The 19,604-nt window shown below is 37.2% G+C and overlaps 1 protein-coding gene across 5 annotated transcripts in view; it reads left to right on the top strand.

Moving 5' to 3' along the window:
- SCAPER (S-phase cyclin A associated protein in the ER) overlaps positions 1-17,006 on the top strand; it is a 333,543-nt gene extending 316,537 nt beyond the window's left edge. For 4 of the 5 annotated variants that reach the window (XM_017870307.1, XM_017870315.1, XM_017870326.1 and 1 more), the window contains exons 23-24: positions 14,511-14,637; positions 16,952-17,006. In XM_017870307.1, the coding sequence (XP_017725796.1) occupies positions 14,511-14,637; positions 16,952-16,969 (145 nt within the window). In that variant the 3' untranslated portion in view covers positions 16,970-17,006. The remainder of the gene's footprint in view (positions 1-14,510; positions 14,638-16,951) is intronic. The other variant, XM_017870342.1, reaches the window with a different exon arrangement.
- Positions 17,007-19,604: the final 2,598 nt, after the last annotated feature.

The following is a 19,604-nucleotide window of genomic DNA, read 5'->3' as shown; positions in this document are numbered from 1 at the left end:
AAAAAAAAAAAAAAAAAAAAAGAAATGAAAAATAACAGTGACACAACCTATCAAAACCTCTGAGATACAGCAAAGGTGGTGCAAAGAGGAAAGTTCATAGTCTTAAATGCCTTCATGAAAAAGTCTGAAAGAGCACAAATAGACAATCTAAGATCACACCTCAATGAACTAGAGAAGTAAGAACAAACCAAACCCAAACCCAGCAGAAGAAAAGAAATAACCAAGATAAGAGGAGAAGTAAATGAAATAGAAACCAAAAAAAAAAAAAAAAAAACAGAAAAATGAAACAAAATGCTGGTTCTTTGAAAAGATAAATAAAATTCATAGACCATTAATTCTATTGATTGGGAAGATCCAAATAAGCTCAATCACAAAACAGGAGATATTACAACTGACACCACAGAAATACAAAAGATCATTCAAGGGTACTATGAACACCTTTACGTTCATAAACTAGAAAACCTAGAGGATATGGATACATTTCTGAAAATATACAACCCTCCTAGCTTAAATCGGGAAGAATTAGAAAGCTGAACAGACAAATAACAAGCAGCGAGATTTAATGGTGATTTTAAAAATTACCAACAACAACAGAAAAGTCCAGGACCAGACAGATTCACAGCTGAATTCTATCAGACATTCAAAGAAGAATTGGTACCAATTCTAGTGACAGTGTTCCACAAGATAGAGAAAGAGGGAATCCTCCCTAAATCATTCTGTGAAGCCAGTATCACCCTAATATCAAAACCAGGAAAGAACCTAACAAAAAAGAAAACTACAGACAAATATCCCTGATGAACAGACCAGTATCCCTGATGTTTAGTAGACTTGAGCATCTGATTTTGGTATCCATCTGGGGATAGTGAAACCATCCCCAAACAAATACCAAGGGTGACTGTGTATGTAATACACACACATGCATTTATATACCCATATATATGTATGCATGTGTATATACATATATATTTTCTAGCTCTGTTCATTGACGAGGCGTGAAAAGAATGCCCAACTCAGTAGCAAAGAGCAGCTCTAGTGCTTATTGATTTGGGGTTTGAAATACCTTTTCTCAGTAAAAGAAACAAGAACTTCTTGGGGAAATGGCTAATTCCTGATCTGAGTGACTAAATATAGCCCTAAATTTATTTAATTAATTCCAGCTATGAATGTCTAAAAATAGCTCTAAATTTAGACCATGTACCTTCCAAATAGAGAAGATGAAAAGTTAATGAATTTATGTCTTCCTATCTATTATGCTAAAGAACAATCTTAGTTCCTAAATGGACCAAGCATCTTTTCTTGTACTTTTACAAATCTTCTAAATGATCCTAGTGGACCACCCCACCATCCCAAGCAAACTTAACTGTGATAAAAGTTAGGAATCCTGGGAGAGATACTTTTACGTTTCACATTTACCAATGACAGACTTGAACTTAGAGTTGCTGAAATCCAGTTTTAAGAAGAAAATATTTGATCTGACAGCATTATTCACAAAGCCATTTACCTGACAGATACTTCTCATATTCCTAGGTTGGGAGTTACAATGCCTTCACTTCTTCTTTTTATGCTAGAAAAGTTATCTGCCAGAAGGAATCAAAATAAAAGTTTCTGTGTTAAAAACTGCACTCTCTAAGCAGCTCCTGTTTTTATACTGTGAGGAAAATATAGCTCTCAGAGCTTGACTTCTCTGATATTCTATAATTATTTATTGCATGAATTAAAATCTAGTGCTTTTTTTCTTTACAGGGGCTATTTTATTTGTTGTACTTCTGTGAAGGCAGGGAATGAGACGGGTGTAGCTCATATTACCAAAGCATCACCTTGATTTGACATTCTTCCTTGAAGGATAGGATCAGAATTGATTTACCTGAGGGTGAAATACAAGCCTCTTATATTCTGTGAATTAAAATGGTCCTTGTGCCTCCCTCAGTACTGATTTTCAGTCCAATGTCAGCATTCTTGGTAAGAATAGTGCTAAATTCATACATACCTGTTGCTGTGGCTGGATATTTAGTTACATGGTACTTACCTATCACACAGTGAAGTTCACTCCCAATCATCTTCCACATAAGGTCAGTAACTTTAATTGGATGTGACTCTAGCCCATATTTGATTGGAAGGTAAAAGAAGTATGCTGCCATTACTCAATTTTTTTATTTTAATATTCTCTTTTCCATTTGTTAGATTGAGATATACTATCAGTGAATAGTAGTAATAGTTGACCATTTATTGAATGTCTACTTTAGTGTGTGGTGTCAGGATTGTTATAGTAATCATTTCAAACCTCCCAAAGCTCTGAAAGGAAATATACATTGTCCTGACTTTTAAGATGAAGAAACTGAGATTCAGAGAAGTTAAATAACCTCCCCAGGGTTTATACACATGGTATGTGCTGGAGCCAGAATTCAAGTATAGGTACTTCTGATTTTAGAGTTTTTATTTCTATTCTTTGACTTATCAAAGTAAGCTCCATGTAAATAGCTGAGGCTTAAACTGAAGTTCACCAGTGCCGTTTTCAGTTGCATTTATTGTTGTATTCTTTGAAAATTTTAACATTTGCATAAATTTTAGATGAAATTGTATTCTAGGAATACAGTCTTTTGTGAATAGAACTTTCTTATTTAAATTGAGGCTGGGCATGGTGGGCTCACACCTGTAATATTACCAAGCACTTTGGGAGGCTGAGGTAGGAGGATCACTTGAGCCCAGGAGTTCAAGAACAGTGTGGGCAACATAGCGAGACCCCGTCTTTTCAAAAAAAAAATTAAAAATTAAATTGACTAATATGGTATGAACGCAAAAGCATAAGATTTGAAGATTAAAGGCTTAGGTTTCAAGTTCCATAGTACAAATTACCAACTGTATGACCTTGGGAAGGTCGCCTAACTATCTTGAGCCTTAGATTTTGCATTTTTTTAGTTTTAATTTTTGTGGGCACATAGTAGGTGTATATGTTTATGGGTATATGAGATATTTTGATACAGGTATATAATGCATAATAATCACCTCAGGGTAAATGGGATGTCCATCACCTGAAGCATTTATCCTCTCTGTGTCACAAACAATCCAATTATACTCCTTTAGTTATTTAAAAATATACAATAAATTGTTGACCTTAGTCACTCTGTTATGGTATCAAATACTAGATCTGATTCATTCTATCTAACTATATTTTTGTACTTACTAATGACTCCCACTTCCCCACTACCCTTCCCAGCCTCTGATAACCGTCAGTCTACCCTCTGTCTCCATGAATTCAGTTGTTGTAATTTTTAGCTCCCAAACATAAGTGAAAACAAGGAAAGTTTGTCTTACTTCACCTGGTTTATTTCACTTAACATAATGACCTCCAGTTCCACCTGTGTTGTTGCAGATGCTAAGATCTCATTCCTTTTTATTGGTGAATATATTCCATTCTGTATATATACCACGTTTTCTTTATCTGTTTATCTCTTGGTGGACACTTAGGTTGCTTCCAAATCTTGGCTGTTATGAATAGTGCTGTAATAAACATGAGAGAACAGATACCTCTTCGATATACTGATTTTTCTTTTGGGTATATACCCACCAGTGGGATTGCTGGATCATATGGTAGCTCTGTTTCTAGTTTTTTGAGAAACCTCGAAACTGTTCTTCATAGTGGTTTTACTAATTTATAGTACATTCCCACCAATAGTGCATGAGGGTTCCCTTTTCTCCACATCCTCACCAGCATTTGTTATTGCCTTTTGGATAAAAGCCATTTTAACTGGGGTGAGATGATATCTCATTGTAGTTTTGATTTGCATTTTTCTGTTATCAGTGATGTTGAGTACCTTTTCAAACACCTGTGTGCCATTTGTATGTCTTTTCTTGCGAAATGTCTATTCAGATCTTTTGCCCATTTTTAAATTAGATTATTAGATTTTTTTTTTTCCCACAGAGTTCTTTGAGCTCTTATATATTCTGGTTGTTACACCTTTGTCAGATGGATAGTTTGTAAATATTTTCTCCCATTCTGTGGGTTGTTTCTTCACTTTGTTGATTCTTTCCTCTGCTATGCAGAAGCTTTTTAACTTGATGTGATCCCATTTGTCCATTTTTTGCTTTGGTTGCCCATGCTTATGGGATTACACTCAAGATTTTTTTTCTTTTTTTTTGAGTCGGTGTCTCACTCTGTTGCCCAGGCTGGAGTGCAGTGGCTCAATCTTGGCTCATCGCAACCTCCGCCTTCCAGGTTCAAGCAAATCTCTTGCCTCAGCCTCCTGAGTAGCTGGGACTACAGGCACATGCCACCATGTCTGGCTAATTTTTTCATTTTTGGTAGAGACAGGGTTTCATTATGTTGACCAGGCTGGTCTCGAATTCCTGACCTCGTGATCTGCCCGCTTTAGCCTCCCGAAGTGCTGGGATTACAGGAGTGAGCCACCACACCTGGCCTACACTCAAGAAATCTTTGCTCAGTCCAGTGTACTGGAGAATTTCTTTAGTGTTTCCTTGTAATAGTTTCATAGCTTGAGGTCTTAGATTTAAGTCTTTAATTCCCTTTGATTTGATTTTTGTATATGACAAGAGATAGGTTACTAGTTTCATTCTTTTGAATATGGATATCCAGTTTTTTCAGCACCATTTATTGAAGGGACTGTCTTGAGACTATCTTTTCCTCAACGTATATTCTTGGTGACATTGTCAAAAATGAGTCCTCTGTAGATGTAAGGATTTGTTTCCAGATTCTCTATTCTATTCCACTGGACTATGTGTCTGTCTTTATGTAAGTACCATGCTGTTTTGGTTACTATAGCTTTGTAGTATACTTTTGAGGTCAGATAGCATGACTCCTTCTGTTTCGTTATTTTTGCTCAGAATAGCTTTGGCTGTTTTGCATCCTTTGTACTTCCATATAGGTTTTAGAATTGCTTTTTCAATTTCTGTGAAATAGAAAAATACTTATTTCGTTGGTATTTTGATAGAGATTACATTGAAACTGTAGATTACTTCAGATAGTATAGACATTTTAACAATATTCTTTCATTCCGTGAACATGGAATACCTTTCCATTTATTTGTGTCTTCTTCAGTTTCTTATATCAGTGTTGTATAGTTTTCATTGTAGAGATCATTTATTTCTTTGGTTAATTTCTAGGTGTTTTATTTTATTTGAAGCTATTGTAAATATGATTACTTTCTTGACTTTTTCAGATTGTTTGCTGTTGGGATGTGGAAATGCTAGTGATTTTCATATGTTGATTTTATATCCTACAGTTTTACTGAATTTGTTTATTAGTTCTAATAGTTTTTTGGTGGAGTCTTCAGGTTTTTCCAAACATAAGATCATATCATCTGCAAATAAGGATAATTTGACTTTTTATTTTTCAATTGGGATGCCCTTCATTTCTTTCTCTTGTCCAGTTGGTCTAGGTAGGACTTCCAGGAGTATGTTAAGTAACAGTGGTGAAAGTGGGTATCCTTGTTTTGTTTCAGTTCTTAGAGGGAAGGCTTTTAGCATTTCTCTGTTCAGTATACTAGCTCTGTGTCTGTCATACATGTTTTTTATTGTGTTGAGGTATGTTCCTTCTATATACAGTTTTTTGAAGGTTTTGTATCATGAATGAACGTTGAATTTTATCAAATGCTTTTTCAGACCAGGCACGGTGGCTCACACCTGTAATCCTGGCACGTTAGGAGGCTGTGGCAGGCGGATTTCCTGAGCTCAGGAGTTTGAGACCAGCCTGGGCAACATGGTGAAACCCCTTCTCTACTAAAATACAAAAGGTTAGCTAGACATGGTGATGTGAGCCTGTAGTTCCAGCTAGTCGGGAGGCTGAGGTACGAGAATGGCTTGAACCTGGGAGGCAGAGGTTGCAGTGAGCTGAGATCACACCACTGCACTCCAGCCTGGGCAACAGAGCGAGACTCTGTCTTGCTTTTTCAGCATCCATTGAAATGATTATATTGTTTTTGTCCTTCATTCTGTTGATATGATGTATCACATTGCTTTGCATATGTTGAACCATCCTTGCATCCTTGGGATAAATCTCATTTGGTCACGATGAATGATCTTTTTAATGTATTGTTGAATTCCATTTGCTTGTATTTTGTTGAGGATTTTTATATCAATGTTCATCAGGGATATTGACCTATAGTTTTCTTTTTGTGTGTCTTTGTCTGGTTTTGATATCAGGATAATACTGACCTCCTAGAATGAGTTTGAAAATATTCCCTTCTCCTCCACTTTTTAGAATAGTTTAAGATTGATATTACTTCTTTAAATATCTGGTTAAACTCAGCAGTGAAGCCCTCAGGTCCTGGACTTTTTTTGTTTTCTGGGAGACTTTTTGTTATGGCTTTAATCTCACTAGTTGTTATTGGTCTCTTCAGATTTTAGATTTCTTCATAGTGCAGCCTTGGTTGGTTGTATATGTGTAGGAATTTACTTATTTCTGCTAGGCTTTCCAATTTATTGACATGTAGTTGCTCATGGTAGCCTCTAATGATCCTTTAAATTTCTGTGGTATTGGTTGTAATGTCTCCTTTTTCATCTCTGATTTTATTTATTTGGGTCTTTTTCTTCTTAGTCTAACTAAAGGTTTGTTGATTTTGTTTATCTTTTCAAAAAAAAAAACTTCTCATTTCACTGATTATATTATTTTCTTTCAATTCCATTCATTTCTGCTCTGATATTTGTAATTTCTTTTCTTCTACTAATTTGGGGTTTGGCTTGTTCTTGCTTTTCTAGTTCTTTAAGATGTAGCTATAGGTTTTTTATTTTAAGTTTTTCTACTTTTTTGATATAAATGCTTATAGGTATAAACTTTCCTCTTAGTACTGCTTTCACTGTATCCTTATAATATATTATAACACTATAGGTCTTGTTACATTGTGTTTCCATTATAATATTTTCAAGAATTGTTTTTTTATGTGTGGAGGTGGGGTCTTGCTTTCCTTTTCAGACTAGCCTCAAACTCCTGGCTTCAAGGGGTCCTTCTGTCTTAGCCTCCCAAAGTACTAGGATTACAGGCATGAGCCACCACACACAGCTGTTTCAAGAAAATTATTGATTTTTTTCTCAACTTCTTCATTAACCCACTGGTCATTCAGGACCATGTGGTTTAATTTCCATGTGTTTGTATAGGTTCCAAAATTCCTCTTACTGATTTCTAGTTTTATTCTAGTTTTGTCAGAGAGGACTATTGATATAATTTCAGGTTTTTGAAGTTTTTAAGACATTTTGTGGTCCAACACTTGATCTGTCCATGAGAATGATCCATGTGCTAAGGAGAAGAATGTGTATTCTTCAGCCATTGGATGAAATGTTCTGTAAATATCTATTAGGTCCATTTTGTTTATGGTTTAGATTAAATCCAGTGTTTCTTTGTTGATATTCTGTCTGGATGATCTGTCCAGTGCTAAAAGTGGGGCACTGAAGTCTCCAGCTGTTACTGTATTGGGGTCTGTCTCTCTCTTTAGTTCTAATCATACTTGCTTTACATATCTGTGTGCTCCAGTATTCAGTGCATATATATTTATAATTGTTATATTGTTTTACTGAATTGACCCTTTTATTGTTGTATAATGACATTATTTGTCTCTGTAGTTTTGTCTTGAAATGTATTTTTTTCTGATACAAGTATAGCTACTTGTACTCTTGTTTGGTTTCCATTTTCACGTAGTATGTTTTTCCATCCCTTTATTTTCAGTCTGTGTGTCTTTATAGGAGAAGTGTGTTTCTTGGAGGCAACAAATAGTTGGATCTTCTTGTTTTAATCCATTCAGCCATTACATGTCTTTTGATTGAAGAGCTTATTCCATTTACATCCAGTTATTGATAAGTAAGGACTTATGCCATTTTGTTATTTGTTTTCTGGTTACTTTGTGGTCTTTTCCTTCTTTTCTTCCTTCCTCATAGTGAAGGTAATTTTTCTTTAGCAATGTGTTTTGATTTCTTGCTTTTATTTCTATGAATCTGTTGTGTGGTTTTTGGTTTGAAGTTACCACGAAGCTTGCAATTGATATTTTATAACCCATTATTTTAAACTGATGACAACTTAACAGCGATTGCATAAAAAAACTAAATAACAAGCAAAGGGAAAACTAATAAAAACTTTACATTTTAACTTCATCCCTCTGCTTTTTCACTTTTTGTACTATGTCTTAAAACGTAGTTATTTTTTATTGGTTCATCTTTTAGTCTTTCTACTCACAATATGAATAGTTTACATACTACAATTACAGTGTTATAATAGTCTGTGTTTTTCTGTGTGCTTACTATTACCAGTGAGTTTTGCACCTTCGGATGATTTCATATTGCTTATTAACATCCTTTTCTTTCACGTTGAAGAATTTGTTAGCATTTCATATAGGAAAGGTCCTGTGTTGATGAAATTCCTCAGCTTTTGTTTTTCTGGGGAAGTCTTTATTTCTCCTTCATGTTTGAAGGATATTTTTGCTGGATATAATATTCTCAAATAAAAGGTTTTTTCCTTCAACTCTTTAAATAAATAACAAAATGCCACTGTCTCCTGGCCTTTAAAGTTTCCACTGAAAAGTGTGCTGCCACAGACATATTGGAGCTCCATTTTATGTTATTTCTTTTTTCTTGCTTTTAGAATGCTATTTTATTTGTTTAGACAGAGCCTCACTCTGTCACCCAGGCTAGAATGCAGTGGTACAATCTCAGCTTACTGCAACCTCTGCCTCCCAGGTTCAAGCAATTCTCGTGCCTCAGCTCCCTGAGTAGCTGGGATTACAGGTGTGCACCACCATGACAGCTAATTTTTGTATTTTTAGTAGAGACAGGGTTTTGCCATGTTGGCCAGACTGGTCTCGAACTCCTGGCCTTAGGTGATCTGCCTGCCTTGGTCTCCCAAAGTGCTGGAATTACAGGCATGAGTCACTGTGCCTGGCCTCTATAGAATGCTTTTTAAAATCCTTGACCTTTGGGAGTTTGCGTATTAAATGTCTTGATATAATCTTATTTGGGTTAAATCTAGTTCTATAACTTTTTTGTACTTGATTGTTGATATCTTTCTCTAGGTTTCCCAAGTTCTGTTATTATCCCTTTGAATAAACTTTCTGCCTGGTCTTTCTCTCTACCTTCTCTTTGTCTCCTCTGACTGTTTTCAAATAGCCTGTCTTCAGGGTCACTAATTCTTTCTTCTGCTTGATCATTTCTGCTGGTAAGAGACTCTGATACATTCTTCAGTAGGTCAGTTGCATTTTTCACCTCCAGAGATTCTGCTTGATTATTATTTATTTATTTATTTATTTATTTATTTATTTTGAGATGGGGTCTTGCTCTGTCACCCAGGCTGGAGTGCAGTGGTGCAACCTTGGCTCACTGCAAGCTCCGCCTCCTGGGTTCACTCCATTCTCCTGTCTCAGCTACTGATTAGCTGGAATTATAGGTGCCTGCCATCATACCCAGCTAATTTTTTGTATTTTTAGTCAAAACAGGGTTTCAACGTGTTAGCCAGGATGATCTCGATCTCCTGACCTTGTAGATCTGCCTGCCTTGGCCTCCCAAAGATTATTTTTAATTATTTTCATCTCTTCGCTAAATGTATCTGATAGAATTCTGAATTCCTTCTCTGTGTTATCTTGAATTTCTTTGAGTTTCATCAAAACAACTATTTTGAATTCTCTGCCGGAAAGGTCACTTACCTCTGTTTCTCCAGGATTGGTCCCTGGTGCCTTATTTAGTTCATTAGGTGAGATCGTTGGGTGTTTGTAGGTGTCTGGGCATTGAAGAGTTAGGTATTTATTGTAGTCTTCACAGTGTAGGCTTGTTTGTCCCTGTCCTTCTTGGGAATGCTTTCCAGGTATCCAAAGGGACTTGGATGTTGAAACCTAAGTTATTGGCCACCGCAGTTATATCTGCATTTGGGGGAACCCCAAGCCCAGTAACACTATGGCTCTTGTAGATTCGTAGAGGTACTGCCTTGGTGGTCTTGGATAAGATCCAGAATTTTCTGGACAACCAGGCAGAAATTCCTGTTCTCTTCCCTTATTTTCTCCCAAACAAATGGAGTCTCTCTCTCTCTGTGCTGAGCTGCTTGCAGCTAGATGAAGGTTGACACAAGCACCCCTGTAGCCCCCACCACTGGGCCTGTGGTAGGTCAGACCTGAAGCACAGATTACTGTGTCTCTCCCACGGCCTGCAGTAACTACTGCCTGGCTACCACCTTTGTTTGCTGAAGTCTCTCTAGGGCTGTACAATCAGCAGGTGACAAAACTGGCCAGGGTTATGTATCTCCCTTCAGTGCAGCAAGTTCTGCCTGACCCCAGCAGGTCCAGATGTGCCATCCAGGAGCCAGGGCCTAGAGTCAGAAACATTAGGAATCAACCTAGTGCTCTGTTCTACTGTGGTTGAGTTGACACTCAAACCACAAGACAAAGTCCTTCCCACTTTTCCCTCCCCTTTCTATAGTCATAGCAGTCTCTTTCTGTGGCCGCTACCACCCCAGGCCCATGGTGAGTACTGCCTGGCTACTGCCAGTGTTCACTCAAGGCCCAAGGGCTCTTCATTCAGTTTGTGGTGTATGCTGCCTGACTTGGGCCTTTCCATTCAGGACAGTGGCTCCCCTGTGGCCCAGGTCAGGTTCAGAAATACCGTCCAAGAGCCAAGGCCTGGAATCAGGGACCTCAAGAACCCATTATTGCTCTACCCAACTGTGGTCAAGCTGATACCTAAGCTGCAAAACAAAGTTCCCTTACTCTTCCCTCCCCTTTTCTCAAGCAGAAGTAGTCTTTCCCATAGCCACCACAGCTGGGAAGGTACTGTATCCCATCTGAAGCCATCAGGTCTCTGAGTCTCACCCAAGGCCCTTGGCGAGTGCTTCCTGGCTAACACTGCTAACTCGTCAGGGCCCAAGTACTCTTTTGTCAGCAGATGACAAATCCTTCCAGGACTGGGTCTTTCCCTTTAAGGTAGCCCATTCCATTTTTCCCCAGGATATGTCTTAAAATACCATCCAGGAGCTAGGGCCTGGAATGGGAGCCTCAGGATTCTGCCCAGTTATTCTGTCCTATTATGGCTGAGCTGGTTTCCAAGTTGCAAGACAAAGTCCTCTTTTTTTTTTTTTTTTTTTTTTTTTTTTTTTTTTTTTTTTGAGACAGGGTCTTGCTTTTTCACCCAGGCTAGAGTACAGTAGCATGAAATCCTAGCTCACTGCAGCCTTGACTTTTGAAACTCAATCGATCCTGCCTCCTCAGCCTCCCGAGTAGGTGGGACTATAAGTGTGTGCCACCACACCCAACTAATTTTTGTATTTTTTGGTAGAGACAGGCTTTCACCATGTTGCCCAGGCTGGTCTCGAACTCCTGGGCCCAAGCAATCCTCCTGCCTCAGCCTCCCAAAGCACTGGGATTATAGGTATGAGCCACTGTGCCTGGCACAGAGTCCTCTTTACTCTTCCCTCCCCTTTACTCAAGCATAGGGAAGGAGTCTGTACCAGAGTTGTGAGCTGCCTGGGGTTGGGGGCGGTGGGTGCAAACACTCCCTTGGCTGCCCTGGCTGGTCTCATAGGTCACGTTCTTCCCAAGTTCACTGACTCTGAGCCCAGCACAACACCAGGACTTGCCCAGGAAATGCAGTTCTTGTGGCTTAAACCTCCTTTCAAGTTTATTTAGGTCCCCAGAACACTTTAACCTGCAGTAACAAGGCTTGCTGGACCTCAAGTTCCAACTGCTAGGATGGGCGATTCCCTGCTCTCTAAGGCTAGTCTAAATGCTCTCTCTGTGGGGGCGAGCTGAATTCTGTCCTGTTGCTTTGCACTGTAACTGGCTAGCACTGATTTCCAATGCAAAGTCCCTCTGTCACTGTGCTTCCTGTCTCCCAAGTGCATAGACTCTCTGTCTGCACCACAGGGTGACTGCTGGGGGATGAGGGAGGAGTGGCATCAGCATTTCAAAACTGTCTTTCCTACCTCTTCAGTGCCTTTTTCAGTGATACGAAGTAAAAACCAGGTACTGTGGTGATTCACCAACTTTTGGTTCTTTTTTTTTTTATACTTTAAGTTCTAGGGTACATGTGCACAACGTGTAGGTTTGTTACATATGTATACATGTACCATGTTGGTGTGCTGCATCCATTAACTCGTCATTTGCGTTACGTATATCTCCTAATGCTATCCCTCCCCTTCCCCCCTCCCACAATAGGACCCAGTGTGTGATATTCCCCTTCCTATGTCCAAGTGATCTCATTGTTCAATTCCCACCTATGAGTGAGAACATGCAGTATTTTTAAGGTACGTTTTTATGTGGATAGTTGTTCAATTTGGTGTTCTTGTATGGAGGACATCTGTGAAGGCTTCCATTTGGCTTGCTCTGCATCAGTTTTTGCATTTTCAAATAGGGCTAATACTAATTGACAGCGTTGTTGAGAGGATTAAATAGGATCACATACATGAAAATATATTTTGTAACCTATGAAGTTATTGGGTTTTTTTCTTTTTAGAGACGGAGGTCTCACTCTCTTGCCTGGGCTGGAGCACAGTGGTGTAAGCTCACTGCAGTCTGGAACGCCAGAACTTAAGCAGTGCTCCCACTTAAGCCTCCTGAGTAGCTAGGACTACAGGTGCACGCCACCATTGCCAGCTAATTATTTATTTTTTATAGAAACTAGGTCTTGCTTTGTTACCCAGGCTGATCTCAGATTCCTGGCTTCAAGTGAACCTCCTGCCTTGACCTCCCAAAGTGCTGGGATTACAAGCATGAACCACCATCCCTGGTCTGGATATTGTTAAAATTAATGTAAAGAAGAAGTTTTCTCTGTAGGATATGAATTTATTAAATATCTAATGAGTGTACTTCTGTAAAAGTAGCATGTCACATGATAAGGATAAAGCAGTGAGCAGATAGGCGATCACTTCTCTCATGAAGTTAATACTCTGCTTCTGTACTGTTCAATACAATAGCTTCTAGTCACCATGTTGGACAGTGCAAATATAGAACATTTCTATCACTTCAGAAAATTCCCTTGTAAAGCTTTGCGCAGAAGAAGCACACATTAAACAGTTAGTTCAATAAGTATTTTTAATTCTTTTGTGATGAGTGCTTTGAAGAAATAATCAAATCAGAGAAAGTAATGTTTGTGCTAAAAGCCGAGGGATAAATAGTAACGTTCTAGGTAATGTGGAAGTGGAGGAAGCATTTCAGAAGGAAAAGATGAAGAACATTTGCAGAAAGACCTGAGACAGGAAGAAGAGAGAGTTTGAGATCCAGAAAGAACTCATGCATACATCCTGTGTGGTGAAATTAGTCCTGCCTGGAAGGAATGACTGTAATAAGAGGAACAAAGAAGAAGATGGGTGAAATGCAGATAAGCTTGTAGATTTTATGGCCAAAAGTGAAAATTTTCTTGTTCCAATAACTTCTATTTTCTCTTTGAAATGTATGGTCATCTTATGAAAGCAAGAGAGAGAAAGGAAAGGGTGGAGTTTTGAAGAGAGTGGGGAATGTATGAAGCAAATCCTTGTGGACAGTGAGAGAATGAACACCCTAGAGAGATTTAGTAAGATCTTGAATTAGTAGTCCTACCAGTATTTTGCATGGTCTGACTCCCCCACCACCCCTACCCCCGCCAGATTCAGAAATGGAAAAGTCTGGCAGTTGTTTTCATTAATCCCGCTAAAGAAATTAATGCCTGCAAAACATTGAGAATGGCGCCTGGCCCATAGTAAGAGCTAAACAAACATTATTACCACTGCTGGGGTTTGTCTAAGAAGAGTGAAGAACAGAACAACAGACAGGAAATGTAGGACATTTGCAAGAAAATGATTATAATGATGTACTGTGAAATCTACCACAGATAAAAATTTAAGGCAATGGGGATAATATATAGGGGAAAAGTGGGGAGATCTGGTGAGCATCTGTTAGTGGATTCTCAAGCAAATAAGTGGAAAGCAGAGGAGGCTTGCTCCAAGAGTGAGGTGCATGAAACCAGGTAGGGGCCAGAAAGAAGTAATCCACACAGTGATCTGAATGAAGACTCTTATAGTCTAGGTATAATGTGGTATTTCTTGGTGGAAAGCAAATAAGTGTTCTCTTCTAAGTAAATGATATGAGTAGCAGACAATCCCCAAACTGCCTGTAAACAAACATTTGGAAGTTCAGCTTTCTGAGAGTTTATAAAGCTAATAATATCCAAACCTATTTGAAGTTTTAAATCAAAGTATAAAAACCTGCTCAGGTTCTTATATTCATTTTCTCTATCATCCTCTCACCTTCTCCCGATCCTAGTTCTGTTCCGATTTAAGAATCTTATAGAAACTAAAGGCATCAATTGCTCTAGCTAAACCTGTAGATTGATAATATTATCCTTTAGTTCTGTTTTGTGCCATGAAGAGTGGATTGGTGGTCATGAATATAAAATAACACCAGCTTTATTGGTTGTCTGCTTTTTTCTCCCCTCAGGTGCTCTGCGAAGCATTTTCAAATACAATACTCCAAGTAACTTGTGTTTCAAGATGTTTTGGGAAATGAAGCATTATAGTCTAATTCATTAATGTCATACTTTCCTTTCATTTGGTATTAAAGGCTTCAGCGATTAGCCAAAGATCTTCTAAAACAACTACAAGTACAAGACAGTGGCTCATGGGCGAACAATAAAGTGTCTGCTTTGGATCGGACCCTAGGAGAGATCACTAGAATACTGGAAAAAGAGGTGTGTAACTAATCTCTGGTTTTTTAACCTTAATCTTTGTGATCCTTTCTCGCTATGACAGTACATAGAGCTATAAGGCAGACTCAGTATATGCCTTTCTTCTGTTTTTTAAAGCTAGTTAATAATAGATGTATTTTTTTTTTTTTTACTTTTGTTCTTTTCAGTTGTTTACATGAAGTTATTTTCAGGTTTTTTAAATTGAAGTCCTCTTTAGGTCATGGTTTCCTCAGTCATATTTTCCCCACACAAACAAACTGAAATTATTTGTCAGGAATCACAATAATAAAGATGTAGACATCTATAGCGAAAATAGAAAAACTCTGAATTATAAGCCTAATAAATCACAACCAATTCTACAAACACCAATCCCACCTGGTTCCAACAGATTTGGCCAGTTTTCGTTTAATGACTGTAGAATCATTAAGATATCCAATTATAGTTTAAATATCCTCAGCTGATTTTTAAAGTACTATTTATTTTCACTATAGGAATAATGCTTAAATGTACAAAGAAGAAATAAGAAGAAATAAAACTTCCTGTAATATCAACTGATAACATTTTATTGTATCTTCTTCTAAACATTTTATTGGACTTTTTAATATTGTTTTATCATGAATACTTTATCATGTCTTTAAAAACCTTTAATGGAATGAACATATCACATTTTACATAAAGTATAATATTTAGGTGGTTTCTAATTTTCTATTTAAAGTAATGGCTGTTTTCACTTATTAGCTGTAGTTTTTGGTTTTTGGTTTTGTTTTGTTTTCTAGGTTTAAAGGTTATTATGTTATATTTGATATATACAAAAGAAATTATAATAAAAATAATACAAATACAGTGAACAGCTGTGAACTCACCACCCAATTTAGGAGTAAGATTGTTACCACTACATTTGTGGTTCTCAATATGATCCTTTCTCACCCCATTCCTGTTTCCTTTAAAGGAAATACTGTACAGAATTAAAGGTGTATCATTGTTTTTTAGAAATAGCTTTATTGCTTTATCACGTAAATGTATTTTTAAATAACATTAGTTGGTTTTGACCTTCATAAAATATTGTACAATAGACTTCTGCAATTATTTTTTCAGTCAAAATTATGGTTCTAAGTTTTAGCCTTATAGCTGTTTTTCATTGCTTTTCTCTGCTGTAGAGTAAGTCCTTTGTTGTATTAATACTACAGTTTTTAAATCTGTTCTGACAATGGACATTTCAGAGAGAGAGAGTTTGTATTATGTATGTGAGAGAGAGAGAGAGTGTGCACGCAAGCATGGGCAAACAGTGCTGCTCAAACATTCTTGTATCAGAGTAAATAAACAAGAATTTCTTTAAAGCTGGGGGTCTCAGTCTTTCGTCTACATCAGAATTGCCTAGAGAACTTGTTAAAACACAGATTGCTGCCGCCGGCTCCTGCCCCAGATTTCTGATTAAGTAGGTTTAGGGTGGGTCTGGAGAATTTGTATTCCTAACAAGTTCCTAAGTCATATTGATGCTGCTAGTCCAAGGACCATATTTTGAGAATCACTGCTGTAGTCTAGGGCATATGCCTCAATGGTGGAATTGTGGGGTTCTCAGGCATATGAATGTCCCACTTTACAAGGTAGTGCTCAACTACATTTTGGCATCAGATAGTACAATCATCTGGAGAAACCGAAAGCAGCCTATTCAGTGTGGCATTATGGCAGAGCTGTAAAGTCAGTTCTTGTGTGTAACACATCCCTTTCAGGATACCAGAGGTTCAGAAACTGGTAGTTGTCACACATTTGCTAGAATGCAGTATTTAAAGATTTAATGTGCTTTGGGAAAAATCTCTGATCTTTTTTAAAATTATTATATACTGATTATTTTTGTAAAGGATAGAGTACTTTGAATTAAAAGGCAATTGCTTGAAGACACTGCTACACATATCTTATCTCATGAATATTGTTTTGGGTTAAAGTAATAGAACTTTTGAGGAAAAGGCAAAATGATCTATATAAGAAAGGTATTCAGTATCAAAATTTACCTAAAGTTATTTCATTCACAAAGGGGCAATTTGCTGAAATACCTCTGGTTTCTTATAATTTGGGGGAGAAAAATGTTGTCTGGCTCCCAGTCTAAATGGTCTGTGTCAGGAACCTTGCTGTAAAGCTGTCCTCAGAGTATACACTGCAGGACCACCTAAGAGTTTAGACTTACCTACAATAAGATCCTTTTGCTACTTTTATACTAAAATCCTTTTCACCTAGCCAAGACACACTCACTTTATGAAGACTTCTGTAGAGTAATACTGACATTTCAGTGTAATTCAGCTGATGATATTTATGATTTCAGTCTAGGTATTGTAAATAGCCATTCCTTTTTGTTTGGAAAACTGTCTGGAGTAACAAACTTATTAGAGCCAAAGCCAGGTACCCAGTGAAGGATATTTGAAGACAGTCTAGAAGAGACAAGGTAAGACAGTAGAACTTGGGCAAGTGTAAGCACTAATGGAGGAATGGTGAGAGATAAATCTTGAGGTATTTATTTGCTTAATTTAGACCTCAAAACATGGATGCTTTCTACTATCGCTTGAGACAGTGTTTCTTTAGATAATTTTTCTAAAGTTCTGAGAACTACTTTAGACCTAATGGATTAAACTTGTGATGTATAGAAATGCTCTTGTCATGGAAGGGGTCAGGAAACTGAGGAGACCTGGGTTTTGTAGTACTTACTATGAATTTCAGGTTCCTTCTGTTTTGTTGGGTTTTCTGATTTCATTCAGAAATTAAAAGTATGTAAGCTTTATTTATGTGTTATGCTTTTAAAAATATCTTAAGCCGCTTCTGTTTACTAACATACTTTGGTCTAGGGTACTGGTACCAACTCTCCCGACAAAAATATCTGAAAATGCTGGGTGGGGAAGAAAGCAGTTTTCTTAAAAGCATCAAATAGCTAAGAAGAAATTAAAGAATTCCCAGTCCAAGGAAAAAACAAGAATTTACAAAGTTGTGCTTATAACTTAATTGCCCCAAAAAGCATGTGCCAGATTGGCAAATGTGGGTTGTGGTTTACAGGCGTCATCGTGTAAGGTGATGAAAGTAAAAGTATAAGGGCTGCCTAAGTATGAGGTCTAATAGGAGATTTTTCCGATTTTCCTTTCATGAAGATAAGACCACATCAGCCTACTCCATCACATAATGATGAACCTTTGCATCCCACTCTCAGGACTATGAAGAAAGCACTTTGGCACAATGCAGAATTTATACCCATAGTCCAACCCCTGGCATAGATTTGTTGCTCAAATTCACATCACCTGTATTATTTCAGACGGTGAATTCAGTTTAAAGTTGTCCTAGATTGACTTGTGGTGTCTTTAGGAATCAATTAGAAGAGAATACAAATCCTCATTGGAAGAAGACACCTTCATTCTAGGCCTCAGATACTTTCTGTTAAACAATTTTACAAGGACAAGTAGCCATAGTGAAAAGATAACCCCAAAAGTAAGTAAGTCGTGATGAGTAAGCAGAAACTAGAACTGTAAGGCTCTGTTATTACTAGTCACAGATTACAAAACTATGCTTGCTATCTTCTGAGGAAGTAAAAGGCAAGCTTGAAAATTTCTATAGGAATGGACTTAGCAGTAGTGACGGTAGGTGATTCAGAACTGTCCTTCCACTGATGACAATAAAACTAGATAAAATATGAAATAAAACTGAACTGCAAACAGGGTAATGAATAATTACTGGACCAAGATCCAGAAATTTGACATTTTTGGACTAGGTACCATTGATGATCCAAAAGAAGTGGACATGAGTTTGATTAGTTCCTTTGAGACTGCAGGACTGATGAGAAAAAAATATATTGGCATCTAGGACAATCAATGATAGGGACTATGGCAAAAAAACCTCATGTTTTGGTTTGGGATCTTAAAGGACTGTACAAGGAAAAAGGGTAGGCGGGAAGTACACCAGTCATTACACAGACAACTCAGTTTCAAATCATGTAGGTGGCTGGGAAAATCCAAATCACTGAAAAAAGATTAAAATGATTCTAAATTGCTAATACCCCAGGTGGCTAACAGAAGCAATTGGAAAATTTATTTTGGAGAAAGATAATAGCAACCTAAGTCTCAAATTATCTCAACAAAATAAATTTCAAATGTAGTGTTTGGCCAAGTAAGGTAATGAAGCATACAAAGGGACAAGACAACATGCATAAAAACCAATAGAAACAGACCTGCAGAGGCTCCAGAACTGTGTTTATCATGATCAAAGATATAAATATTAATTGTTTTAAAAGATATATAGCACATTTGAGAAAAAATAAGAATTTGAGAACTGAACCTTTTAGTAATAAAAATTACAAAAATTATAGATGAGGTAACAGTAGAATAAGCCAAGCACTGGAAGATAGATCATAAGAAAGAATCCAGACTGAGCATGGAGAGAAAAAGATATGGAAAATAAAGAGAAGAGTGTAAGAAGGATATAATATATGGTGAAAATGTCTAATTTCTGTATAATTAGAGCTCCAAAAGGAAAAAAGAGAAGAAAATAGGGCAGAAACAGTATTTGAAGTGATCATCATTTAGAACTTTCCAAAACTTACAAATCAATTTACAGATTCAAGAAGCCCAATTATGCCCAAGCAGGGTAAATGAAAAGAAATCCACATTCGCAGATGTCACAGTGAAACTAAAGAAAGTAAAATTGTAAACCAATCTCATTCATAAATGTGGAGTGAGAATTTCTAAACAAAATTTTAGCAAACTGAATCATGCAGTATCTAATAAGGATAATATATCACAACAAAGTTGGATTTATTCAAGATACTTAAGTTTGCTTTAACATTGGAAAATTATGATATATTAACAGAAGAAAAGAAGAAATATCATCTCAAAAGACGCAGCAAAAGCGTTTGGTAAGTTCAGCATCAATTAATGATAAAGATTCATAGTAAACCAGGAATAGAATGGAATTTCGTTAATCTGACTAATTGAATCTAC

This window comes from Rhinopithecus bieti, unplaced genomic scaffold, assembly GCF_001698545.2.
Source record: "Rhinopithecus bieti isolate Rb0 unplaced genomic scaffold, ASM169854v2 scaffold_662, whole genome shotgun sequence".
In the NCBI taxonomy this organism is placed as follows: Eukaryota; Metazoa; Chordata; class Mammalia; order Primates; family Cercopithecidae; genus Rhinopithecus; species Rhinopithecus bieti.
This window is presented reverse-complemented; position numbering and strand designations above follow the sequence as displayed.